The sequence below is a fragment of the Phoca vitulina genome, unplaced genomic scaffold (assembly GCF_004348235.1).
Source record: "Phoca vitulina isolate PV1807 unplaced genomic scaffold, GSC_HSeal_1.0 scaffold61, whole genome shotgun sequence".
Classification (NCBI taxonomy): domain Eukaryota; kingdom Metazoa; phylum Chordata; class Mammalia; order Carnivora; family Phocidae; genus Phoca; species Phoca vitulina.
In genome coordinates, this window is record NW_022589764.1 from 8,230,806 (window position 1) to 8,257,209 (window position 26,404).

General features: G+C 48.5%; 2 protein-coding genes across 8 annotated transcripts in view; one reads left to right on the plus strand and one right to left on the minus strand.

Annotated features, from left to right (window-relative positions):
• FAN1 (FANCD2 and FANCI associated nuclease 1) overlaps positions 1-20,630 on the plus strand; it is a 31,492-nt gene extending 10,862 nt beyond the window's left edge. For 5 of the 6 annotated variants that reach the window (XM_032391229.1, XM_032391226.1, XM_032391227.1 and 2 more), the window contains exons 5-14: positions 1,260-1,493; positions 6,106-6,237; positions 8,015-8,123; positions 9,283-9,402; positions 12,040-12,204; positions 12,716-12,866; positions 15,949-16,052; positions 16,620-16,814; positions 17,469-17,597; positions 20,368-20,630. In XM_032391229.1, coding sequence (XP_032247120.1) covers positions 1,260-1,493; positions 6,106-6,237; positions 8,015-8,123; positions 9,283-9,402; positions 12,040-12,204; positions 12,716-12,866; positions 15,949-16,052; positions 16,620-16,814; positions 17,469-17,597; positions 20,368-20,505 — 1,477 coding nt within the window. In that variant the 3' untranslated portion in view covers positions 20,506-20,630. Of the gene's footprint in view, positions 1-1,259; positions 1,494-6,105; positions 6,238-8,014; positions 8,124-9,282; positions 9,403-12,039; positions 12,205-12,715; positions 12,867-15,948; positions 16,053-16,619; positions 16,815-17,223; positions 17,424-17,468; positions 17,598-20,367 lie in introns of those variants that run through there. The other variant, XM_032391232.1, reaches the window with a different exon arrangement.
• Positions 20,631-20,676: 46 nt separating this feature from the next.
• Positions 20,677-26,404, minus strand: part of MTMR10 (myotubularin related protein 10) — a 54,021-nt gene continuing 48,293 nt past the window's right edge. Inside the window, exons 13-14 of one of the 2 annotated variants that reach the window (XM_032391235.1) lie at positions 25,143-25,325; positions 20,677-24,560 (exon numbers count right to left, since the gene is read on the minus strand). In XM_032391235.1, coding sequence (XP_032247126.1) covers positions 23,964-24,560; positions 25,143-25,325 — 780 coding nt within the window. In that variant the 3' untranslated portion in view covers positions 20,677-23,963. The remainder of the gene's footprint in view (positions 24,561-25,142; positions 25,326-26,404) is intronic. The other variant, XM_032391234.1, reaches the window with a different exon arrangement.

Consider the following 26,404-nt stretch of genomic DNA (forward strand, 5'->3'; position numbering starts at 1 on the left):
TTTATCTTACCATGTTTAATAGTTCCTTCTGAACTCAGAGATTTGGCCACCTGGGGCATCCCTGGGGCTCTGAATGGAGATGGAGGAAGTGGACACTTTGTATCAGTCTTTGTACATGAGTGGTTCTCAATTCAGTAGTGGTGTGGTAGGAATCTCACCCCTGTCACCCTCATGTATCTGATGGTGGCACTAATTTCTACAACAGCCTAGAGATGCAGCACTGCTTTTGGGTTAATAGCTTCTGGGATGGATAGGAAAGAGAGGTCTTCCACTAGGCCAGTGGTTCTCAACTGGGGGTGACTTTGCACTCCAGGGAACATGGCATCCTGGATTGTCATGATGAAGAGGGAGGTGGGTACTACTGGCATTTAGCGAGTGGAGGCCAGTGATGCTGCCGAATACCCTGTAATGCACAGGACAGCACCCTCCTCCCCCACAAAGAATTATCCTGCCTGGATGTCAATAGTGCCAAGTTTGAGAAACCCTGTTCTGGATGGTATCCAAGTTGCAAGAGCCGGAGGGCCCATGTGGCCCTGAATTTAATTCAGACCTCCAGGCCTACCTCGAAGGCATCCAGAATCAAACTGAATTTACTCTGAGGTTACCCTGGAGTGGAGATGTTTCTGGACCACTTTGCACATCACAGAACAGCACCAAATCTTGGTACCACTTCTTGGTTCACAAAATCATGCTACCTGATCAACAGCTTTTGATAATGACATTTTGTTTTATTTTATATTTTCCAAAAAAATTTTTTATTACGTAATCTCTGTGTCCAACACGGGACTCAAACTCACAACCCCAAGATCAAGAGTTACATGCTCTACCGCCGACTGAGCCAGCCAGGCACCCAAATAATGACATTTAAAATAAAGAACTATTACTTAATCTGGATGTCACTTGTCAAGAGGTGAGAATGGCTAATGTCAAACAGGTAATACTTTTGGGAGTTTTCCTGGTATTTTACACATTCACAACCAGTGTAAATCTGTGTTGCTCTTTTATGAGCCAAACCATGTGTGAAACCATTTGGAGATAGAATTTCATTTAATCTTCACCATGTCCCTAGGTGGGCTCTGAGCCCCAAAGAGGTTAAGCTAGGCTCCAGGGTCACATAGCTGGAAGTGGTAGATTTACTTTAGGCTTAGAATAATGAATGCCACTTCTCTTTATTTTTTCTGAAAATAATTTGTAAAATCTAACATCCAAATGCTTCTTAAAAAAACCAGAAAGTTATTTCTCTACTGTATATTTTTCAGAGCTAAAGGCTTGGCGGGACAGTCACTGCGAGTCTGTAAAGGTCCTCGAGCTGTTTTCTCCCGGGTCTTGCTACTGTTTACATTGACGGACTCGCTGGAAGATGAGGAAGCCGCCTGTGGTGGTCAGGGGCAGCTTTTTCCTGTGCTGTTGGTCAGTCTTGGCCGGATGGAGTTTCCTAGATACACCATCAATCGGAAAACCCAGATCTTCCAAGACAGAGACGATCTCATCAGGTAAGATCATATTAGCTCGTAATAATAACTGTGTCACTTTACATGTACGTAAAAGGTTTCATTATTATTACTTGCCAGTTACAGTAGAAACCTAAGTCCATAGCCAAAGCAGTTTTTGAAGTTTTTTGTTGTCTTTCTGCCTTACTTGTATACGTTTTTGAGACTATAAGGAGAATGTAGAAATGTGCTTAGATTAAGGTTGCCAAAACCAATGAGTTTTGAGTTAGAACTATAAAAATTTTCCCTGGCTCATATTCCCAAATAGCTTTAGCAGGAAACATTTTGTAAATACAGACATTTGAACAAACCTGCCTTGTGAATATGTTGTTGGCACGAACAAGGCTGAAGATGAATGTTTTCCTAACAATAGCGCTTCAGATAAAGCTAATACTAATTTGTGTGTGTATACTCGAATCATGCACATGCTTGATTAGAGATTGTCACCAGTCTGTTTTGGTATATGGACTCAGTTAATGTTTGGTTTGACTGGCAAAAGTAGGTTTTGGTAAAGAATGGTTTGGTCTTAGAGGAAAAAAATACTTGGATTTCTTTTAAAAACCCATCATTTATAAGAAAGATTAATTCAGATTCCTAAAATGGCACTTTTGATTCTTGACTTAAAGTTTATGACTCAAATGTAACTGAAATTGATTCTGATATTTGATTTTAGGAGAGTCGTTTATGTTTGTCTAATGTGTGCTTTAAAAAATAACATTGAAATTATTGAATCAAAGCAGCGTTCATATAAATGGACTCCAGCCCAGTTTGCTTAGCTCTCAGGAAGCTCGCGGTCTTATTTGTGCCTGATTGGAATACATTCTAATAATAAGAATATGTCCTTACTCTGTTTTGAGTTGTCTCATATCTTTTTACCTTTTCATTTTTAGTGACTTTATGCTGTTCTCCTTCATGAGACTGTGTACCCTGAAGCCAAGTTCCAATCTCTCTGTACTAATGAACTGTGAAACCACCCTGGGCCTCAGTTTTCTCATCTGCGAACGGGGAGAATAATAGTATATTCCTCCAGATCTGTGTTAATACATGTAAAGTGCTTAGAGCCTGGCCCCTGGGGATGGCTTAGTATGTCTTAGTTAGCATTATAATTGTCCTGATTACTGGCATATCTAAGGGAGATTACTTTTTAGTTCTGTGAATGACAAAACCATGGTTGACAAGTTCAAAAGTGGGGAGCTAGGAGAAAAAAATAAACCATGCCAGATTCCTTTGAGAAAGTAGGTATCCTGTAAATAATAACTAAAACTCCTTTTGTTACCCAAAGGGCCTTAACATGTAAATGAAATTGGATTTAACTGACTTCAAGAATGGTAATTATATGATACCTGGTAATACGATACCTGGTCTGAGAACTCTTACTGGCCACAATGGTACTTGAAATAATTTATCCTGTCTTTTCTTTTTCCTCATTTATTCAATATACCTGATTTGAGTGCTGGGAACCTATTATGTGCCTAGGTGGTGGGTTGCAGCAAGAACAGAGAGGGTCTTTGCCACCATGGGTTTATGTTTTCTGGGGGAGATAGAAAATAAGACAGAAGAATTGTAGCATGTATGACTGAGGCGCAGGCTGGGCAAGTTCCACTTTGTAGAGAGTGTCCCTGGAGAGGTGACGTTTGGATTGAGACTCAGGATTGAGGGGGAGCTAGCCATGTAGGGTGTCTGCCTCTGGGCCCTGAGGCAGGAGCGAGCTTGCTGAGGTGGAGAAACTCGGAAGACCCGTGTGGCCACAGCCCCAGAGGGAGTAGTTAGACAGGAATGCAGGGCCGGGGATGCTCAGCCTCAGAAGCCCCATAAGTGGACTCGGTGTTCTCTGAGCAATGGGCAGCCGATGAAGAGGTTTAGGCAGGCCAGTGATCTGTTTCACATTTTCCAAAAGCATCCCATGGAATAGGGGGTGAAAGGAAGCAAGGGAAGCCACAAGAAGGCTGACCTAACCTTGGTGGCCCAGGCAAAGGTCTTGACCGGCTGGTGGCAGCGGCGAGGTGAATATGTACGAGCTATTTTGGAAGGAGTGACAAGCCTTGATTATGATTCTGACTAGATACAGTGGGAGGACAGGCGTGAGTCGTGGGTGGCTCTGGTGTTCTGACTGGGCTGGTGGTACCATCCCTGAGCCGGGGGATCAGGAGAGGGATGGCGGGAGGGGCACGGGCACTGGGCGGGGATCGCCGTTTGGGATGCCCCCTAGCTGTTCAGGTCTGGCACCGGACCTGCTGGCAGGAGCTCAGGGAGGAGCTCCAGCCTGGAGAGAGTCACCGGCAGATGGACGGTGTTGGAAGCCCTGGAACTGGAGAGACCCCTGAGGGGGAGGAGGCGGCCTGAGCTGTGGCAGCCAGCGTTCAGAGGTCAGGGAGAGAGCAGGGACAGCCCAGAAAGTTGGGTGTGGGGTGGCCAGGAGCGCGTGCGACATGGAAGCCATAGGAGAGTGGCTCAGGGAGGGGTGGTCGCTGGTCCACCATCGCTCGGAGGCTGAGTAGATGTGCGGCCGGAAGTAGACCGTTGGATTTGGTGAGAGGTGCTTCAGGGAAACTGGTGGAGGGGGACGGTGAGGATAGTAGCTGTTCTGGGAGGAGGGGGAGTCAGGGGTTGGCCCTGAATCAGCTGCTGCCGCAGGGGAGCGTGAGGCAAGCAGTGTTGTTCTGCTGTCTGAGGGGGCGGCGGCGCGGTGCATGTGCGCTCTGCCCTGACAGCCAGCGGGAAAGGAGGGCCTGACCGGAGGGAAGAGGGGACAGCCAGAGGAGGGCGAGCCGCGGCGAGACCGGAGGGCCTGGGGTCCGGAGCACTGGTGGGAGGCTGCCGTGATGGGAAGCCGAGAGGGCCCCTTGTGTGGCCTCTGTCCCTGCGGGCGAGGTCTGCTGGGGAAGCTTGCCCCGGGGGGGGGGGGGGGTGCGGCCGGGCCAGCAAAGGACGGTTCAGTGGTCCCGCAGGGTGGGCAGCTGGGCAGGCTCCCCAGGGGAGCAGGGCTGGCCTGAGGCCTGGAAGCCCACCGGCCTGGCCCTGTTGCTTTCGTCCGCGCGGTTCAGGGAGCCGGGTGCGGGCTCAGAGGAAGTGGTCGGCATGGACGCCGTGACGAGCGCGGGCCTGACGTCCAGTGCGAATTCACGTCCGGGGAGGGCACGGAGGCCTGCAGGACAGGAGGCGCGATGGCTGGAGAAGGGGGTGCTGGTGGCTCTCGGTGGAGTTGGAGAAGTGTGGCCGTAAGTGAGCCGGAAGGATCGGAGGCGGAGGTCAGTGAATGAAATGCCCAAAGGGAGGATTTTGAGGGTGATGCAGTGCCTCGGAGACAGCGGGTCCGAGCGGCCGCGGGCATGTGGGTAGCAGAAGGGAGGTGGAGAAAGGGTTATGGGCCAGGAGGTCTCGAAGCGGAGCGTGCTCTTCATCCTCAGACGTTGACGTCTCAGGCCCTTGTGGCTGGAGACACGAGGCAGAGCAAGACAGAAGACAGGAGGCGGGTGCTGCCCGCAAGGAGGGAGCACCGGCTTCCAAGGAATGGGGGCTTTCAGGAAGGGGAGAGTGAGATTTGGAAGCAGCTGGGAGGAAGGGGCGTCTCCACCGTCCCCGGGTAGGAGGGCTGTGAGAAGAGCCATCCCCCACGTGAGAGCACTGGGGGTGCGGCAGGGAGGGGGAAGCCGTGTTCTCAGCCGGGGTTTAGAGGAGGCAGGAGACTGGGGGGGCTGCTGAAGTGGCAGTTCCCAGCAGCACCGGGGAGGTGCGGAGGAGACGAGAGCTGGTAACCCTTTCCAGTGGTGCTGGAGGTGGACCGGGAGATGAGGCACGATGGGGTTGGTCTCAGTGGCCCCTCGAAGGTGGGGCTTGGTCGGGGCCACAGGGCTGGGAGCGTGGGGGCCGCTCCTGACCATGGAGGAGCTCCTGCGGGCCTGGGCCAGCCTCCGGACAATTCTGCCTGTTGCATTTTCTTATCAACCTTAGAATTATCCAGTAGCATTTTATAAGATAATTAGATCTAAGAGTTAGTGAGCAAATTTTTACATTTAGAGGCAATTTCTTTTATTCTTTTTTGAGCACACTTGCCCATAATGATATTTCGTGCTTTTCTTTTAGGTGTGAGCCCAAAATACAATGACCAGGCACTCAAAGTGTCACTTGGGCAAATGTCTTTGTTTTTGGTACCTAAAGATGCAATGAGAAGTTGTCTTTGTTCAGCTAAGTGGTTTCATAACCTTTCAGCATTGCTGTCTCCCAAAGAGTGTCTCTTTGGGCAGCATTTGCCGGGCTCTCTCTGACCAAATGATTGTTACCAGATCTACGCCCTAATGTGATGTCGCCGTCAGTTCTGTGTTTCTGGGGTTGCTGCCAGATTGTTGAATGAACGAATGAGTACCAAGAATCAGAACTGATGAGCTGGTCAATACTACATTTATATAATGGAATATGTTATGTAATAATACGGTGTGAAGGTTTTTATCTTTCTAGCTGGCTGGCCTGTATTCAGTGTTTCAGGCTACTTCAGGGCAGTAGTACTGTGTTTTTACTTTCACCCTTCAGAAGTAGATCTCGAGGATAGGATGTGGTATTTGTTACGTGAATGTTCATTCACATTTGAAACTTAGATGCTGTGGGGTTTTTCCCCCAGATACGCAGCCGCCGCACACATGCTGAGTGACATTTCTACCGCGATGGCCAATGGGAACTGGAAAGAAGCTCACGAGCTCTCTCAGTGCGCAAAAAGTGATTGGAACAAACTGAAAAGCCACCCTTCCTTGAGGTGAGATCTTTTCCAGGTACCTGTCAAAATTTACTTACCTACCAAGTTGTTTCGACCACTTGAGGTAAATCTCTTCATGAAGAACTTAGTCCTTTTGTGCTGTGGTCAAATCAGCTCTGCAGTTGAATTCCCCACTTGCTTTGCATAGTCAGTGTTGTATGACATAGAAGGAAATGTCTGCAAGTCTGAAGTGAATTTTCTATAACTCAGATCGCTGTGCAACAGGCATGGGAGCAGACAAATGGCTTTTCGCTTGCCTTTTTTTTTTTTTAAATTGAGATATAATTGACATATAACATTATATTAGTTTCAGGTATACAACATGATGATTTGATATTTCTGTCTTGCAAAATGATCATCACAGTAAGTCTAGTTAACATCCATCACCATAGTTACAAATTCTTTTTCTACTCTCAGCAAATTTCAGTTATACAATACAGTATTATTAACTATGGTCCTCATGCTGTACATTACATCCCCATGGCTTACTTATTTTATAACTGAAAGTCCATACCTTTTAATTCCCTTCACCCTTTTTGTGCAGCCCCCCCACCCCCTTAACTCACCGTCTTTTGGTACGTTGTCTTCTCTGAGTACTGATCAGCTGAATTTAAATGTGGGGGAAACCCAGCAGCAGGACAGAGGTGGTGAGAGCCATGCTAGATGTGTTCTTCCAATGGAAATTCAAGTAGGTGTTAATCTGAAAAAGAAAACTAAATTAACATTTTCTTTAAAAGTTCAAGTACACAGCACATGGTTATTTTTTTGCTTGATCAATGTTAAATATATTCTGTATTAAGAAATTTTATTCCTTTGTTTTCACATAGGGATGAGAAAAATTTGTGTTATTAAATAGTTCTTTCAAAAAAACCTTTCGGATTTAAAGTTCATACAGAAATGATAATGACTTAAAAATCATTGCCGGGAAAAGGACCTTTAAAGTTAGGGAAAAAAAAAAATAACTGCATATTTTGCCCATATTTCCTTTAGAAGTATTCAGTAATTCACACAGAAAATTGAGCCATTCACTTAAAAGCCCTTCTAGAAACGAGATAACCAATGTAGAGTCGCTACTCCTGTGATATCCGTGTACACTGGAAGATTTTCTTATGACAGGTTAGGTAAATTTATTAACATTTCTCACACCAAACAGCAAGACAAATGGTTAAAACAAGTTAAGAGGTGATTTTCTTCATCAAAGAAAGAAAAGAAGTCATAGCCAGGAGGTTAGATGACTGTAGACCCGAGGTTGGTAGACGACTTTCGTAGAAGGTCAGCTGGTCCGTCCGTCGGCTTCTGTGGCAGCTGCTGGCCTCAGCTGCCCCTGGGCAGAAGCAGCCCCCGGAGGAATGTGAACGAGCCAGAGGGGCAGTATGCCAACACTATTTATGGACTGAAATTTGAGTTTCATATAATTTTCACATGCCACAGACTGTTATTCTCCTTTTCATTTATTTAACCATTGCAAAATGTGAAAACCATGCTTAGTCTGCAGGACATACAAAATCAGCTGGCGGGCCCAGGATTTGGCCTTGGTTTGCTGACCTCCAGCTTAGAAGATTTCTGGTTGTTCTTACTTTACCCCAGCGAGTGCGCTAGGAAATGGTGGCTGGCTAGAAGAATGCAGGTTTGTGGTGTAGAAAATTGTGTACAACTGACAGTATTTGGAATATATCTTTTTAAAAGCTACGAATTCAATCTGCTTTGTCACTTTTTATAATTGTCTTGCCACGAATAAATCAGATTGCTAAGCTGCTGGTGTCCGTCTTCATTTTAGATACCATGAGAATTTACCACTCTTTCTGCGCTGTTTTACTGTTGGGTGGATTTATACACGGATTTTGTCTCGGACTGTTGAAATATTGCAGCGACTTCACATGTATGAGGTTAGAGCACAAGCCCCGACCCCTGGCTTACTGATAGGTCATCGGTAAGCTGTGCAGGAGAGCCTGCCCATCAGCATTTTCCACGTATTTGGTCAGCATACAGTAATGTCACGAAAGCAGGCTTGATGTGGGCAGTCTGCTCTCTCCAGGGTTAGTGGGGAGACGGCCGAAGAGGACCAGCCGTCTCATCTGCTCGTGAGTTGCTGTGCATGCACCAGCAGGGCCTGGGGGTCCTGGACGGAGCCATGCAGGGAGCCCCAGACTAAGTCTCTGCAGCCTGAGCCTGAGTCTCTGTCAGGACTCCACATGTGACTTGGGAGGTCTCCAGAAATCTCTGAGGTGGAAACCTTACATCTGCTTGTGTTTGCCCGACAACTGGCATGGTCTGCCTGGAAATAATTTAAAATCACAAATCAGAGATTTGGTCCCATCCCTCCCTATACAAAACATTGTGTGGTTGCTAGAGTTAACTTTTATTATGTTAACATTTCTATATGGAAAAATGCCATTTTACAAAGAGGATACACAGAACTTGGCTTCTTGACGTGGGCCCACGAAACCCAAGAGGATCCATGGGATTGCTTTGGGGAGTCTGTGAACCCCACAGTTGCAAGTATACGGGGGTTTTGCTGCCCTTTCTGAGGGGAATCACTAGATGTTGAAAGAGATCCATGAACCACAAAAACTGAACAGTTTGTGTATAAATCTAGACCAGAAAGTCTTCCTGTTAAGGTGGGGTGTTTGGACGAAGACACCGCTCATTACTGTCTGCCCACCCCATTCCTCACACCATCGGCCCTGTGACCTGCTGTGTTCCCAGAAGCACGTGGGCTTGCAGCCCCGGACCAGTGCTTGGCTGCCTAGAACTTGATTGTGTGCAGCCCTGCACCCGTTGACTGGCTGTGCAGAGAGGATCATGCGGTGTTCACAGAGCTCCGTACGCTCACTCACCAGTTGGCAGGAGAAAAGTAGGGTTGCCTCAGGGGCTCGGGCCTGCTCCAGAGGGATGGACCCCAAAGGGGTCCTTGGCCTCCTTATAGAATGGCAGATGGGCTTTTTAAATGTACTTTGCCAACCTTATTGGTTACTAAATGCAGTTCCTTTTTTTGGAGTGTATGAGTGTAATGTACTTTCTTTGTTGTTGTTGTTGTTGGAACAGGAAGCAGTCAAGGAGCTTGAAAGCCTCTTGTCCCAGAGAGTGTATTGTCCTGACAGCAGAGGCCGGTGGTGGGATAGACTGGCACTCAACTTACACCAGCACTTGAAACGCCTTGAACCGGTATTCAGTAACTAGATAGACCTGAGCCTTTAACTTCTGCATAAGTGAAAATACATAGCCAACTATTAATACCTTAGAAACCTAAGTATAATGAGAATTTTTTTTTTTTTAACATTCTTTTGTCTGTGTTCTTCCAACCCCCCAAATGCTAACAGAAGCATTACAACGAGGGCAGGAGACTTTTCACTGATTTGGGAGATGGGTTGGTAGTGAGCTCTGTGTTGGGGTTTAGGAATTACAGGAGCAGGAGAGTTAGAGGTCCCTGTCCTCAGCACGTGCTTTCAAGGAAGGTGCTTTTTGTTTTGGAAATGGTGATTTTACTCATTTGTTGCATGGGGCCTCCAGGTAGAAAGTCTGATGAAAGATGTTTCCTTCCACTGGGAAGTGTGTTGTCTGGCCAATGCTGAGCAGGCCACCTTCTCCTCCAGGCACTGGTGTTCTCCGTGGCAGGGATCTTGGGAGTCTAGGATCCTAGTTGCCACCAGGGCTGAGCAGGGCGGGGCCTCCGAAGGCCGCTTGTGCTGAGCCCAGAGGTGACAGTGGCTCTTTGTGTGGCTGCCTGGGGTTCCTCCCTGCCAGCCTTGTGTTTGCCTTGAACTCAGGGGACTGGGGCTCTGGAAGCTTTTGTTTTTTTCCAGCGGCAACATGAAGTGAATCAGGGTGATTTGGAGGTGGAAAAGTTGACCATGGGTGTGGAAATATGACAGACTATTTTTATTACCTTAAATTGAAAAAGTGCCTTGTTACCTAAAGTGCTTCAAGCTGGTGAAAGCTGTCTGTTTTCATGGAGGTGGGTGTGGTGCTTCCTTGCCTCTCGGTGTGTACTCAGGCTGAAATAGCGAGAGACAGCGTCTGGTAGCCCACAGCCGGACGCAGAGAAAGCCTGTGTTTATGCTGCCTCTTCCTTTCATTGAAATAGAAGTTCGAAAGGGTTTGGATTTCCCCCTTGTTCACAGTTCCACTAATAGGAGCATTGACTCAGGCGCACAGCGGTAGACGAGCCGTTGAGATATTTTTGAGATTGACAGAAAATCCTCATTCCTTTTAGCCTTTTCTCAAAGATCTTCCTGGCCATACTCATAGACTTCATCATTTTGTTACTGTCCCGTTCATTTCTTTTTCTTTTTTTAAAGATTTTATTTATTTATTTATTTGAGAGAAAGAGAGAGAGAGAGAGAAACAGCATGAGAGGGAGGGGGGAGGGTCAGAGGGAGAAGCAGGCTCCCCACTGAGCAGGGAGCCCGATGCGGGACTCGATCCCAGGACTCTGGGATCATGACCTGAGCCGAAGGCAGTTGCTTAACCAACTGAGCCACCCAGGTGCCTGTGTTCATTTCTTTACATCAGTCTCCGGTGAAGGAATCTGTCAGCAGGGTGCTCAGCAGCCGGGGCCGGGTCTCCTTCGCCCTTCCTGGTTCCTTTGACCATTCCGCTCTTGATGGCTGGATCTTTCACTGATTTTCAGGGTGTTGTTTGTTTGTTTGTTTGTTTTTACTTTTTATTCTCTTATTGTAGTAACTAATATATAACAATTCGGTGGCATTAGTTATAATCACAGTGTTTGTGCCAACATCACCACTGTCTATTTCTAGACTTTGTCATCACTCCAAACAGAAACTCTGTAGCCAGCTAGTCATTGCTCCTTGGTCCCTCCCCCTACAGCCTGAATTTGCCTGTTCTAGATATTTCCTGTATTTGGTCTTTCCTGTCTCTGGCTTATCTCACTCAGCAGCTTGTTCTCCAGGTTCATCCACGTTGTAGGAAGTATCAGAATTTCCTTCCTCTTCAAGGCTGAATAACATTCCATTGTATGGATAGACCACGTTTTATCTATCCAGTCATCTCAACATGGACACTTGGCTCGCTTCCACTTTTGGCTATTATGAATAATGCTGCTTATGAACGTGGTGTACAAATATCTGTTCAAAACGCTGCTTTCAGTTCTTTTGGGAATGTCCCCAGATTTGGCGTTGCTGGGTCATGCGGTAATTCTGTGTTGAGCTTTTTGAGGAACCGCACGTTGACTTTCACAGTGTTGAATCATTCTTTCATTCCTGCCAGCAGTGCATGTGGGTTCCAGTTTCTCCCACATCCTTGTCAGCACTTACTATTTTCCTTGTTTCTGATTATAGTCATCCTATTAGGCGTGAAGTGGTATGCTCTGGTATTTTCAGTACTTTTGGGTTTTTTTGTCCAACTCTGAATAGCCTTAGGAAATGCATTTAACTTCTCCAAACCCAAGATTCTTCTCCCTGTAAGTGAGGACTCTGGGCCAGCTCTGTGGTTCCTGAGTGCACCTGAGCATTAGAAGTAGCAGGATGACGGGGCAGCCTGGCTGGCTCCGTCGGTAGAGCACGCAACTCTTGATCTCATGTGGGGAGTTCAAGGCCCATGTTGGGTATGGAGCCTACTTAAAAATAGAGAGAGAGAGAGAGAGAGAAAGAAAGGGAGAGAGAAAGGGAGAAATGTAGCAGCATGAGATCTAAGGAGTATTCTTTATCTCTGGAAGTATTGCTTTGCCCATTTGCTAGTTAGCGACATTGGATAATTAACAGAGGGGTTTCCTGTCACATTCAGTGAGCAGCTGCTGCCCTCAGGTCTTTCAGGATGCTGATGTGGGGCTGTGTTCTTCGCTAGGCTATCAAGTGCATCACAGAAGGGCTGGCAGATCCGGAAGTCCGAACAGGACACCGTCTCTCACTGTACCAGAGAGCTCTGCGCCTGAGAGAGTCTCCGAGCTGTCAGAAGTACAGGCACCTCTTCCATCAGCTACCAGAAATAACTGTGCATGATGTTAAACATGTAAGTCAATATCCTTTGGGCACTTTGGACTTCAGCGCATATGCTGGTTTTCTTCCTGAATGGAAACAGCCTAAGAACAGTTTTTTGTGTGCATTTTCTTGTAGACTTAGAAAACTCTAGTGCGCGTGTAGGACAGGACTCCGTTTTCACACCAGCGCCTCCTACGTCAGAAGCTGGGCTGGCCGGGGGGTTGGGCTGCTCGTGCGCTGGGTTGAGTGACTCCCTGTAAAACTCCTGGGTCAGGAGCTCACAGCCTTCGCCAGTGTCTCCTGCTTGGTCAGGGCACCTGGAGAGCAGCTTTGGGGTCCGTGTCCCCCCCCGCCCCCACACACACCCGGGCCGGGGCAGTGGCCGGTCCACACCCTCGCAGGCATGGAGCACGGGTCACGTGGCCTCGCGCTCTGCTTAGAATAGGTGGCTTGGGGGGGGTCGTCGGAAGGTGACGTGGCAGTCAGGTTTGCAGGGACTGCAGCTCGAGGGAGGCTGATGGATGTTGTCCTGCTGCTGTCAGGTGACCATCACGGGCCGGCTGTGCCCGCAGCGTGGGACGGGCAAGGCCGTGTTTGTGCTGGAGGCTGGGGGGCCCGCCGCCCCCGCCGCCGTCCTGTGCTCTGTGGAGGAGGTGGCGCTGGCCCACTACCGACGCAGCGGCTTCGACCAGGGTAACGCACGGCGTTTCTCCGGGGCCCCCGGGGATGGTTCGGCAGCAGCGGGTGGCTGCCGTCTCTCCGTCCGGCCCGGTGGGCGATGCTGCTGACCTGGGAGGGTGTGGGAAGGGGTTTTACTCACGGTAGTTGCTAAAGGCTGTCTTCTTCCATTGAAGCAGCATCTACCACCCAAGGCCTGGGAGGAGCAGCGCTTTCTGGTGGGATGTTAGAAGCAAGTGGAACTGGCTTTGCTCTCAGAGAGCTTATGTTGGGCCTGGGAGTTCGGGAGGGCAGAGGACTCCCAGGAGGGCTGCCTGGTAGCAAAGCCCGTTAGAGGAGGTAGGAGCCGTGGAGCTGGGCCACTCTGTTCTGGAAAGAGCGAGTGGGCCTTATAGTCAGCTAACAACTTTAAGGGGATTGAAGGACCAAGTCCTGGGATGGCATAGCACCAGAGGAACCAGAGAAATTGCTAGAAAGAGCAGTGCTTTGTTTTTGTTTTTGTTTTCTTTTTTGTGCGTTTTTTATTGCAGAGAATGAATGCTTTATCTGAGGCCCAGGAAAAGAGGAGACGTTGGGAATTTGCCTTCTGATGAGCTTGTCAGTCTGTCCTTAGCGAAATGTAGTACCGACTAGAAAAAGTAAAATCAAACGCTGTGAGAGAGGAATTACAGAGGAAGGGGGAGGGCAAGGCAGTTCTGGAGAGGCCCACTCTAGCCATTCTTCCTTTTTAAAAACTATGTATTAGGGAAGCTATTGAACATGCCTTTGTACAAAAGTGGAGAGGTGCAGTGAGCCCCGTGTACTGGCCCGCTGTGGCGTTCCTTCCACCCTCCCCGCCCTCGGACCTCGGAAGCCGACCCCGGACAGTGGCCCGCGTGCTCACTCCGGAGGGGCCCACCACGCCCATCCTCCATCCAGGCAGGACTCCCCTCTGCCCAGGCCGAAGGGTCACGAGGATTAAAAACATTCTGATACCTTCAAATCCGTGAAAATCAGGACATTATTTCTCTTGAGTATTATGTCAGCGTTCAGAAGATTAATGAGGACCATGAAACGACGATGAGTATGAGAACGGCTAAGATTAATCTGTGTGGTATCTTTTTTTTTTTTTTTTTTTTTTTTTTAAAGATTTTATTTATTTATTTGACAGAGACACAGCGAGAGAGGGAACACAAGCAGGGGGAGTGGGAGAGGGAGAAGCAGGCTTCCCGCTGAGCAGGGAGCCCGATGTGGGGCTCGATCCCAGGACCCTGGGATCATGACCTGAGCCGAAGGCAGACGCTTAACGACTGAGCCACCCAGGCGCCCCTGTGTGGTATCTTTATTACTCACAGGGAAGGGAGATGCTATAAGGGAAGAAGTACAAACCCCAGTGAAGACAGAGATAGCACAGACCTGAAAGGTTAGAAATAAAAGAATAGAATGAGCAGCTATCCCCAGAGAAGTAAACTGGGAGACAGTAAACTGGGCAGTCGAGGGTGGAGGGCGCGGATATGAGGGCGTGTGGCGGGCACGCTGTGAGGCGAACACAGTGGAATGCTTTCGGTTTAACCATGAGCCTGAAAACTGGACAGACGATTCCATTTCCAGAGTATAAAATATTTTTATATAAAATATTTTCTTCATTTATTAAAATGGATGCAGTGAAAATGAGTGGAACCCTTGCTGTCAGTCTCTTTGAGAGGAGATTTGGGACTAAGGGCAATCTCAAGCTCCCTTTAGAGAAGTTTATTTCAGAGTCACTCAGAAGGAGCTCACCAAAAATGATTTCACTTCCGATACAAACGCATGGTGTAGACCGCTTAGGAGCGCGGGAATTCTGACTGCCAGTGTTCCTGCCTAGACAGTGGACAGTGTGCCCTCCCGGGCAGGAAGCAGGCTGGAAATTGAGACCCAGCAGTACCCCCTGGCTGGGCAGGAGCCCGGGAGCCCAGTGTAAAGCTTGCTGGTGAAAAGGGCTCAGCTCCAGCCCAGAGGCCTGAGTGAGTTCCGGTTGTTCCCGTTCTGTCCTTTTGCATCTCTGAGACAGACTGCAAGGACAAGGGGCTAGAACTGAGAGGGGGACGAAAGGCACAGCCTCAGGGAGGCAGGACGGAGGGGGTCTGGCCGTGCCGCTTCTGACAGGCTCTGGTCTGTGTACTTTCGTACGGGACACACGTGCAGGCTCGGCCTGGTCTCTGCCCTCCGGGGCCTGTGCGGCACCATGCCCTTGCACAGACTGGAACAGGGCCAACCGGCCAGAAGAGCCCTTCTGCCTGCCTATTGGGACAGGGTCTTAGGGGTCAGCACCTCCTTTGGCCAAGGCCATAATGTGGAGAGAGAAGCGCCCACATGGCCCCCATCCCCGGTCAGGTGTGTGGAAGTGCAGAGCACTTGCCTGGGAGACAGGTCTGCGTGCTAAGCCGAGATCAAGCCCCTGGTCTCAACTCTGCTAGGACACCTGCGTGGTCGCTGGAGCTCGTGGCCCAGTCAGTACAGTTGTATGGGGTGTCAGGCCGGGGTCTGAGCTAGGTGGTCTCGGAGGTGGAAGGTTTCTAGAAGAGCCCAAATCTCAGAAACACTGGGCACGCTTATCCAGGACAAAGCAGTGGAACGCAAGGTCCAGTGAGGTGGATGGAGACAGCACCTGCCAGTCAGAGGGCGCGGGCTCCAAGGTACTAGTGTTTCTCCGATAGATCTGTTCTGGGAAGCCTTTCTGCGGGTGTGGCCAAGGGACCCTACACCAGAGGACCCGCGGGGGTCTCGGCCCACCCATACCCACCAAACTGAATCCCTGGAGCCTGAGGAGGGAATCTGCTTTTACTTACTTATCTTTAAACGCGTTCCTTACATTTCTCACTAAAGTTAGAGAACTGCTACTTTATGGCTCTGAAATGTGTATTTAAGTTTTCCCATAATTACTAAGATTTTTGCTTTTAAACGAGTCTTCTGTATATAAGCAATGTAATGTAAACAAATGAGCTAGGAATGGCAAGAAAACAGCTTTTGCATTTGAAACTAAAATCTATTTCCTTCAGATTGAGTAAGCAGTGGGTTATGGTGGGGGTTTTTGAAAAACAGAAACACTTGATTTTCCTGTGCTTTGGCTTTGTCTTAGGGATTCATGGGGAAGGGTCCACCTTCAGCACGCTGTGTGGCCTCCTCCTGTGGGATATCATCTTCATGGACGGGATACCAGACGTCTTCAGAAACGCCTACCAGGTGCTCAGGTTACGCCGTGCCCGGCGGGGGCTTTTTAGGCGAGCAGATGCTTCTGCACTTTGTGACTCATTCCCACCCGTGTGCGTGTGGGTCTGCGGCCATCAGAAGCCTGCCGATGACGGCCTTGGGGGTGGTGCTGAGTCTCTGTTAGAATAGTCTTTCATTTTACATCCGGATTCATAGATTTTAAAATGTAAATCTGTTAAATTTTCATCTTGAACCTACTTTACCTTCATTCCACTCGAAACTTGTAGCGTAGGTTTCTTCAGCTTTGACCTTGACCGGCCTCCTGTGGGGCCCGGCGCCCCTGTGTGTTGGTGCCCGCGCTCGCTGAGGGCACGACCGCTGTAACCTGGGAGCTCTTCCCACCAGTTACGACGCGGACAAACCAGGGCAATGAGTTGCTTTTATGTTAGATTACTGAGATAATTTTTACTTACCTTCTGAGAAGAAGAATGTGTCGATTTAATCAGGTTGGCCAGTTCCCAAATTTTATGGGTATGGAATGTTCTTCTGAAGAACCGGTTCTGTCCAGGCACCGAACGAGGCTTGTTTCCCGCGACGTAGGCCTTCCCGCTGGACTTGTGCACGGACGGCTTCTGCAGCAGCCGGCGGCCGGCCGTGGAGGCCCGGCTGCGGCGGATTCACAGCGCGCCCGCGGAGAGCCTGCGGGCCTGGGTGGCAGCCGCGTGGCAGGCCCAGCAGGGCAGAGTGGCTTCCCTGGTCAGCTGGGATCGCTTTGCTTCTCTTCAGCAAGCTCAGGTGAAACCCCGCGCGGGAGGTGGTCAGAGAGCAACCCCTCCCAGTGCTGGGTCTGCTTTGGCAAGATCTGTACACGTGTGTGTACGTGTGTGTGCGCGTGCACGTATATATGTGTCTCCACACCTACGTGTGTGCACGTGTGTGTATATGCACACGTATTTCTGTATGTGATGGTGCGATGCATACATTTATGTAGATGATAGGCCCCTAGTCCGGATGCCACTGTTACCGGTGGGACCAGGTCAGGGCACAAAATAAGCCCAGGGATGCCTTCTTCCCCTTAGTTGACAGCTTCCCTTTGCCTGGCCTGTGACCCTCAGCAGGAAGGATGCTGTTCCTGTCCCTGCAACTACTGGCCTTCATCACTGTCCTTTTCCTGAGGATTCACCCCAAATTCCCTCTTCCTCAGCTGTTCCCCAGGGCTTTGCCGACCCGACAGGAGTCTGAGCGAAGGAAACCTGATTTCCCAGAGCTTGCCGGTGGGCGTTTTGGCCGCTGGCTCAGTGGCCCTGTGGCCCAAGCAGCAGAATGACCCCTGGTGTCCTTGGAACCCATTTCTGTGGAATTACAGTTTTCTGCGTCTCGTGGTCCGTGCAAGTATTGTAGGATCTCTGTCGTAAGACATGGCTAACCAGCCCTGTGTTTGGGGTTCAGGATCTCGTTTCCTGCTTGGGCGGCCCCGTCCTCAGCGGCGTGTGCCGGCGCCTGGCTACGGACTTCCGACACTGCCGAGGGGGCCTCCCCGACCTGGTGGTGTGGGACTCCCGGAGTCGTCGCTGTAAGGTGAGTTGCGCCAGAATGGGAAGTTTCATTAGCAACTTAATCAAAGTCTCTGATCCAGGCATTTCTTGCGTGATTGTTGGCAAGATTGAATACCTTGAAAGCTGTGGGACCGAGGGCCACGGTTCCCCAGTGGCTATTGGCGGGGGCTCCTCCGCAGCCCCTGGCGTGGGGGCCTCTCCTCTCCGCCGTGCAGCGCGCCACTTGGTGGCTCATTCATTAGAGCAGGCTGGGGAGAAGAGCCAGAGTGTGAGCAAGACGGGAGTCGGGCTCTTATGACCTGATCGCGGATGGGACGTTCCATCACTTTGGCCGTATTATTCTGTTAGGAGCAAGTCACAGATTCCAGTGCGCGCCCCCCCACCCCCCCAGCAAGGGATGGAATTCTGCAGGTGTGAACACCAGGAGGCTGAGATGACGGGGAGCCGTTCTCTGAGCTCCCCAGGAGTTAGCTCTCATCATGTGTTCTCGGCTCAGGGCCACCTTGCCTCACCCTGGTCTTCCCCGGCTGCCCATCCCAGGTTGGTTTTCATTACTGAGTGCTGAGATTAAACAAAAAATTCTCGGTACAAGCCCTGTATCAAATATATTTCATCCCAGGCTGTGGCTTGTCTTTTCATTGAAGAGCAGGAATTTTTATTTTGGCCAAGTCCCAACTTCTCTGTTCTTTAGTGGATCATACTTCTGGGGTCATGGGACATCTCGGACTGGAACTGTGGACTTGTGTATTTCTCCTTGCAGTTCTATCCAGTTTGCTTCGTATATTTTGAAGCTCTGTGATTAGATGTATAAACTTGAAGGCCCGTCACATCCTCCTGATGAGTTGATCTCTTCATCATTGTGAAATGAGCCTCCTTTATTTCTGGTAGTGTTCTCCACTCTGAAATCAACTGATACTAATAAATAGCCACTCCAGCTTTCTTTTGATTAGTGCTAACAGGACATATCTTTTTCTCTTACTTTTAACTTATTTCATCTTTAATGGGTTTCTTGTAGGCAGCATTATAGCTGGGTCTGACTTTTTAATTCAGTTTGACAACCTCTTGCCATTTAATTAGGTTTTTGGACCATTTACATTTGATGTGCTTATTGATGACTGGCTTTAAAGCTACCATCTTGATACTTGTTTTCTGTTTGTCTCAGCTCTCTTGTTCTCCTTTTCTCACCTTTTTCTACCTTTTTTTTTTTTTAACGATTGTATTCTAGTCCTTTGTTGACTTGTTAGCTATAATTCTTGTAAGTGGTTGCTCCAGTGTAGATCTTAAGCTTCCTGTCTTTCAAGTGATGTTATGCTATTACATGTATAGTATAAAAAACATGTTTTAATATCTCCTCTCTTGGCCTTTGTACTGTTCATACATCATTTTTCTATATGTTCTAAATTCTACATTTTTTTGCTTTCTACAGTTGATTTAAGAATCTTTATAATTACTCACATAGATAGAAATTATTTTTCCTCCCCTAGATACAAATTCTTTTTTTTTTTTTCCCAAAGATTGATTGGTTTGAGAGAGAGAGAGAACACAGGCAGTGGGAGAGGTAGAGGAAGAGGGAGAGGGAGGGAGAGAATCCTCAATCCTCTGCTGAGCCCGGAGCCCGATGCAGGGCTTGATCCCAGGACCCTGAGATCATGACCTGAGCCAAAATCAAGAGTCGGATGCTCAACTGACTGAGCCATCCAGGTCTCCCCCTAGATAGAAATTCTTACTGCTTGTTATTCCTTTGTAAAGATCCAGATTTCCACGTACTGTAGTCCTCCTGCTTAAAGAATTTAACACTTCTTGAAATGGAGGCCTGCTAGTAATGAATAATTTAGGTTTTCTATGTCTAAGTCCTCATTTCATCTTTGCTTTTGAAAGATATTTTCTCTGAGGAAAAAATTCTATATTGATAGTTTTTTCCTTTCAGTAATTTGAAATACTGGTCCATTGTCCTCTAGCTTGCATTGTTTTTTAATGATAAATGTGTAGTCTTTCCCTTTAGGCTTCAAAAAATTCTAGCTGCTTTTAGAATATTCCCTTTATCACCAATTATGCAACTTCATTATGTTTCTTTGTGTAGTGTTATGTTTCTGTGCCTAGGGTTCATTGATCTTTGGGTTTGTAGTTTCTATCAAATTTGGAAAATCTGGATAGTTTTTATTGCCATTTTGAAGTTCAGTAATCTGCAGTGAATAAAACTGACACAGTTCCTGCCTTCATGGAGCTGATACATAATGAACAGTTTTGTCTTCTGATAAATGCCGTGGAGGAAGAGCATAGCAGGACCCTGCTTAGAGATGTGCTGGACCTTTAGGAGGTGAATTTAAGCTGAGCATTGAAGGGTAAGAAGTCAGACATGTGAAGAACAGGAAGAAGTGTCCTGGGCAGAGGGAACAGCAAGCGTATGGAAGGGCCCTTCGGTTGGGAAGAGGTTGGTCTTTCTCAGGAACTTTGGGGAGTGGTTGGCAGGGTCCAGATGATAGTTTTGTAAGTCATGGCAAAAGTTTGGATTTAACTGCAAATATAACAGAAAGTAATCAAAGCGTTTTAAGCAGGGGAGCAACAATCTAGTGCATGCTTTGAAACTATTTTTCAACTGTATATTCAGAAACAATTTACTAATTCTCTGAAGAACTGCCTACTTTCTACAGAATAATTCTCAAGTGAACTTCATACATGTATCTTTGTTTTATATATGTAAGTAGAGCAGTGTCAGTGAAAACTACTATAGCATACTTGGCTATTCTGTTTCAGTAAGATACTAAATAACTTTTTTAAAACTTACATTCCAGCTGGTGGAAGTTAAAGGCCCCAATGATCGTCTTTCACATAAGCAAATGCTCTGGTTGGATGAACTGCAGAAGTTGGGGGCCGACGTAGAAGTCTGCCACGTGGTTGCTGTTGGAGCTAAGAGCAAAAGCCTCACCTAAGAGCTGTCGAGTTGGGGGTGTCTGGTGACACATGGATTGATTTTCAAAAGCATGAAGCATCATCACATTTTATTTAACTTTGTTAGGTCAGTAATAAACCTGAGAGTTTAAGACTCATCATTGTACAGTGTCTGTGTGTCATAAAACTTGGTCTTGGCTTGAATGTACTCATTGATTCCACATAGCAGGTAATGAACTTTCTAGAAGGTTATAACCTTGGTGGCCATTTTAGGAAATGGATGCATCTATGTTACTAAGCTACACTTGCAAAACAGCTGGAAAAAATCCAAACAAATGGGATGTTTCACAGCTTTTGGTCTTTTATAAAAGTAGCATACCCAATGTCTCTAGTTGTATAGTGGAGAGACCTGTATTGAAGGTTTTCTATACTGCCCGGATATACTCAGCTGTTAAACATTCTTGTTTTATGATTATCTAAGAAGGGCACAAACAGATGAAATTCTTTCTCTGGGAATGAAAAACAAATTCTCATTAAATTCCTTACCTTTTAACTTGCTCTTACTAATTGGGCCTAGATCATCAAAGGAATGACCAGTCTTTATCAAAGGCAACTGTCCCTCCCTCATGACCAGAGGGGCGATTTTCTGTAGAGACGGTGTACCTGCAACAGGGCTGTTCCTAAGAGCCCTAGGCTGAGGGAGGTGTACGGGAGGAAGGCAACTAACCAGAACTACAGGACCAGGAGTCCGGGATGGGGACCCCGGTCCCCACAGACTAGTTCGGAGACCTTCTTAGGGAAATGTTACTCCCCAGCTTGGTGATTTATTGAACGGAAGGACAGGTTAGGGCATGGTCCATTAATACCCACATGGCCTTAACTACAGCCAGTTCTGAATCGATGTTAAAAATGTTACCGATCACTGTCTTGCTTTAGAGCAGGCAAAAAAACCTGAGTGGATGACACCCACACAAGTAGAGTGGGAAGAAACGCCTTCGCTTCTTGAATCACTACGTTCTTGTAGATGATTTCATATTGAGAACAACTACAACCACCAAGTTCTGTGGGAATTTTATTTAGCAGTCAAAATTTCCTTCACAGTCATCACTGTTGAACAGGCTCGCTCATCTTCCTGCTCATCCTACTTTAACTGAAGTCCATCAATTTTAGGCACAAAGGTTTTTAGTTTTCTCTCAAAATCAAGTTCTAACTACTTGAGGTTACTGCTACGGCAAGCAGGTTTCGTTGAAGGTATGTTGACTGATTTTCCCCGTTAGCACAAATTAATACACTTTTCTTAAATAAAGTTAAGACCTTTTTGGTTTTAGAACCGGTTTCCATCATAAAATAACAGTAAGACAATGTACATCTTTCACCAGTACTCCAAGTCCCAAGCTGTCGGGCCCGTGCGGCACGAACCTGGCTCGCAGGGCAGCGGGGCCGGAGCGGGAGGCGCCCTCCGCTGTGGCATCGGCTCCGCACACAGGCCTTCGCTCGCGCACCACCCCCCCCGCCCCCGCCGGCAGAGGTGCCGGCAGCCTTACGACGGCCAGGACTTGACGCCGTTACAGCTGTACGTCATGTTATGCGCGGTAACCTGCGGCACGGTAATCATGATACAACTGGCCAGCGAAAATAGAACGAAAAACCGTATTTTACTACGTTTGATTATCATACAAAAATATGCACATTTTCTATTTTAAAACAGTATTAATAGTACCTAATCTTCTTTAAACTTGTAAATTAACAAAAAAAATTGCTCAAGGAGTTGAGATAAATGTGTGAGAAAAGAGAAGTATAAAGATACAAATGCTCAACAATCCCTCTCCAAAACCCCCCAGTTTAGAATAATTTGTAACAATAAAAAGGCAGCTTAATCAAAAAGGGAGAATTATGACACTTTCTGTGGCAGGATACGCTGTGGGATTTTAAGGGGCCTGGGACTGGTTTCCAATCAGGGACTATAAAATGTTTAATGGCAACAGTGCTACTGAGAAAAGCCCTGACTTTCTAGGCCTAAGTTGGCAAAAACATTGGGCTTATCCACAGATGAATTTCCTAAGACATTTTATGAAAACTTCTGTCCTCAAAGTCCAGAGACCTCAATCTTAAAAAGGCGAATAATTCAAACAGAAACAGCTATTCATTACACGTAAAACACTGCTCTGAAAAAACTTGTTTTAGAAAAGATTAACCACTTCACTGCAAAACTTCTGTAAAGCTTAAGACGGCAGTTTAATGAAGAAACTCTTAAGTGACAGCCCAATTTGAAAACCTCCACCTGGCCACAGGGCCTGGGGCGCGCATCGGAGGGAGGGGTGAAGGCCACCGCCGTAAGGAGCTTCGGCTCGGCGCCCGCAGTGCTCGCTGGCTTCCGGTCTCACAGAGTGACCCCCACACACCTGTGTGCGCGCTCCTCCCTCTCCGCACGGCTGGCAGAGGCGGGGGGCTTCTCTCCACACGGAAATGGCGGTCTTTTGAGAGAAGTACACTTTCATTTGCCCTGTTGGCTCTACGGCGCCGCCAGGCACTTTGTCGGGGGCAGGAGGGCCTTCCGCACAGGCGAGCGGACTCACGGCCGCCTTAGTGATCTCCAAGGGCAAGTGTCCGCGACGGCCTACCACCCTGGGCATAGACGGGGACGCCCCAAACGCCCGGGAGCAAGACGGCTCTTTCTGCGGGAGGGTTTCGGCGGACAGCACTCTCCCCAGCTGCGGTCCCACCAACGCGGACCCCCTCCACGCCCGCTTGTCCTCGCTCTCAGAGGGAAGGCAATGTGCTTTGGGGGACTCCTGGCTACCGGCAGGAAGCTCCGAGGTGAAAAGCCTGTTTCCAATATGCAGGCTTTTAACACCCTTATTTTAAAAACTGAAACTGTCGTTTACTTTGTTAATGCGTACCTTAATTAATATTAATGTCAAAGGCACTTCTAAGTTGGTATTATCTACAGCAAATGCTTTCGAAGTCAACCGTGCATATTAGTCCTATGAAGGTGAAAGCAAACTCAGGATTTTAAAACACAGTGATCTACGGTCCCAAACAAAGTGATCTACAATAAATTATGGCCTTGGAAATACTGAGCCCTCAGGTGATCGGAGAGAACGGAAAGTGACCGGAAAAATCTATGAATACCTCCTAACGCCTGTGGGGGGAGCTTACCGGCTGCATCTTGAAAATCTACTACACACTAATTTCTTAACTTTCCTGTTAACTGGTTTGCTCACAGTAGTAAGAGTGGGGGAAGGTCTGCCTCCAGATCACCTACAACTGGGCCAGACCTGCAATGGCAAAAAGAGGCCATCAGAAAGAAAAGTTCTGCCTGTTTCTAAAAAAAAAAAATTACGAAGGAAGCATAATTCAACAGGTTTCCAAATATTAGTGCAAATTTCAACCGTTATTCTGACAGAAAATTCTTAGAGCCTCAAACGCCTAGGTTAGCAATTTTAATTCAGAGGAGAAGTTTGTGGCTTCCCTCAAAACGTTCAGCAAACAGGACGCTTCAGTCTTCGTTTACTAGCGTCTCAGTAGATAACCATATTTTGGCCCCACTTAAAAATTTGCTTAGTGGCGTTCCCGAAATGCTCCGCCTGCACAGGTTGCCGACGGGGGAGAAGGGAAAGGAGGAGGACAGGAAGTCCGGCGTCCCCGAGGCGTCGTGCGCGCCGCCGGCCCGGAAGTACATCCTGCTCTTGTCCAGCCCCGGAGAGCAGGCTTGCGGGGGGCCGGCCCGGGGCTGCCGCAGCGTCCTGCTGAGCGCGTCCACCTCGTCGGCCAGCACGGAGAGCTTGTGAAAGGCAGTGATGAAGCCGCCGAGCTTGATCTGCGCCTCGGGCAGCCAGCGGAAGTAGCAGAGTTTCCAGAGCTTCACGCGCGGCCCGGACACGTGCGGCAGAAGGACGCCGTGCAGGTCGGCCGGGCTGGAGCACCACTCGGCGAAGTAGCGCTCCAGCCCGCCCTGCCGGCTGTCGGGGTGCTGAGGGGGCTCGGGCTTGGCTGGTAGGATTAACGAATTTCTCCTGGGGACTAAGTCCTGGTCGCCGAGGACGCCGTTCTTGAAGGCAGCCGGCATTCCTCTCAGCGTGGAGCTGTAGCTTTTCTGGGGGGAGAGAGAGTTCAGCATTACCTCTCCGGGGCGCCCCGTCCTGGGAAGGCGGTAAAGGGGCAGCGGCAGAGGGAAGCCCAGCGCTATGAAAAACGGAACTCTGTCCCTTCCCTTGTGATACTCCTCCCAGTCCTCGTCCCCTGCAGTTCCAGCCTCTAGGACCGGACTCCGGCTGTTAGCTCTCGCCTGCGTCGGGTGCGGACCGGATCCCTACTGTTCAGTGATTTGCTGAAGTGCAAATTTCTAAGACTTCTCGGTTAGGAAAAAACGTACACCTGGCTCCTTCTAGAAAGAACAGGCGAGGGGATAGGGTTTCAGGAATGGGGCCTCCCAGGCTCCGAGCTCCTATCGGCCAAATCCTAGAGGCTGAGCGAGCTCTGCGGGCCTCAGTCACCAAGAAGAAAAGGCAGGGCAGGGTCATTTCCGTTACAGAGCGAATGATCCCTCAAAATCTGCACCCGCAGTGTGGTCAAGGGAAGTGACCTGGCTCTTAATACTCGGTGTTCTGGAAACACGCCTCTTGTGCGGTGTGAGCAGACACCAGGTTTTCAGCGTCAGCGCGTTTGTGTACTTTACCTTTGTCCGTTTGAAGGATTTCACAGAACCGTTCTGTACGCAAGGCGTGCTCTTTCCGATGTACAAGGGGTTATGGAAAAGGGTGCGGTCCTTCGCTGTGAACTGGAGAGACCAGTCCCAAACCGAGGGGAATTTTAGACCCTTTTCATCACCCAACTGGATATTCTTGCTGATAGCAAATTCCTGCAAAACAAAATATTTGAACATCTGTGAAAAGATACCAAATGAAAAGAGTTTAATAAGTACATTCCTTTTTTGGGACGAGCCATTCATCACTATTTAAGTTGAATTTTCTGGACTGCAGCAACTCTAGCCCCCGAGAGCAGCATGTTTTGCTTTGAGAGAAGAGACATTCTCGGCACCACGATCAGAAAGACACCCCGCACGCTGTGTGAGCGAGAAGAGGGCGTTTTCTTCTGGAAGCCACCAAGGAAGCTGGGCCCTCCGAGCAATGAGTACGTCATTATAACGCAGTTACCTCTATACTTGGCGCATTTTACTTTCTGAGCACATGATCGATCGCACACTTACGCATTTACCCGCGGGGCATAAAACATGGCGAACGGACATGCAGGACAATCTGTGGATGGCAATCACTGCCGTCCATTTTACCCCGTTTTTCCAAGTGGACATCCACCCTTCACTTACCCAGTGACCTTCGGTATCTGAACCACAGCCCAGGGGCAGGGAGGAGGGAATCCGCCCCCCACCGTGCACAGTCCCGGCGTCTGGCCAAGCCCACGAAGACCATGCTCGGGGGCCGGGCCCCCTGCTCCCCAGAGCCCACCTCCAGCCTGCTCTGGGCTCAGGCGGCCCGGTGAGCCAGCGGCACAACGCTGCGGGGTGACAGCCCACCGCTTCCGCGGGGAGGAGGTGAGGAACATCTCAAACCATGACCCTCATCTCGGCGAGTGACACAAGCAGGTGTATGCAGATTATTAGCTCTCCGGAGGAAAATCTCAAGATACCGACTTTTGGATGGTGGGAGATGATGGGTTCTTATTTCCTGCTTTGTACCTTTCAGTATTCTCCAAAAAAACAAGAATTTCTTTGGAAATTAGAAAAAAAGGCAAAGACTGTCATCAGAAAAGCAGCGCTGCAGTGAGGAGGCCAGCTCCCCGCCACAGGCTGGGGACCAGCAGGGAACAGGGAAGCTAGCTAAAAGCACAGGGCAGTTTACAACACTGTCTACTCCAAATGAGTAAAACTGAACTCATTAAGCACGAAATATATTAAAAAAATTTTTTTTAGTTATTTGAGAT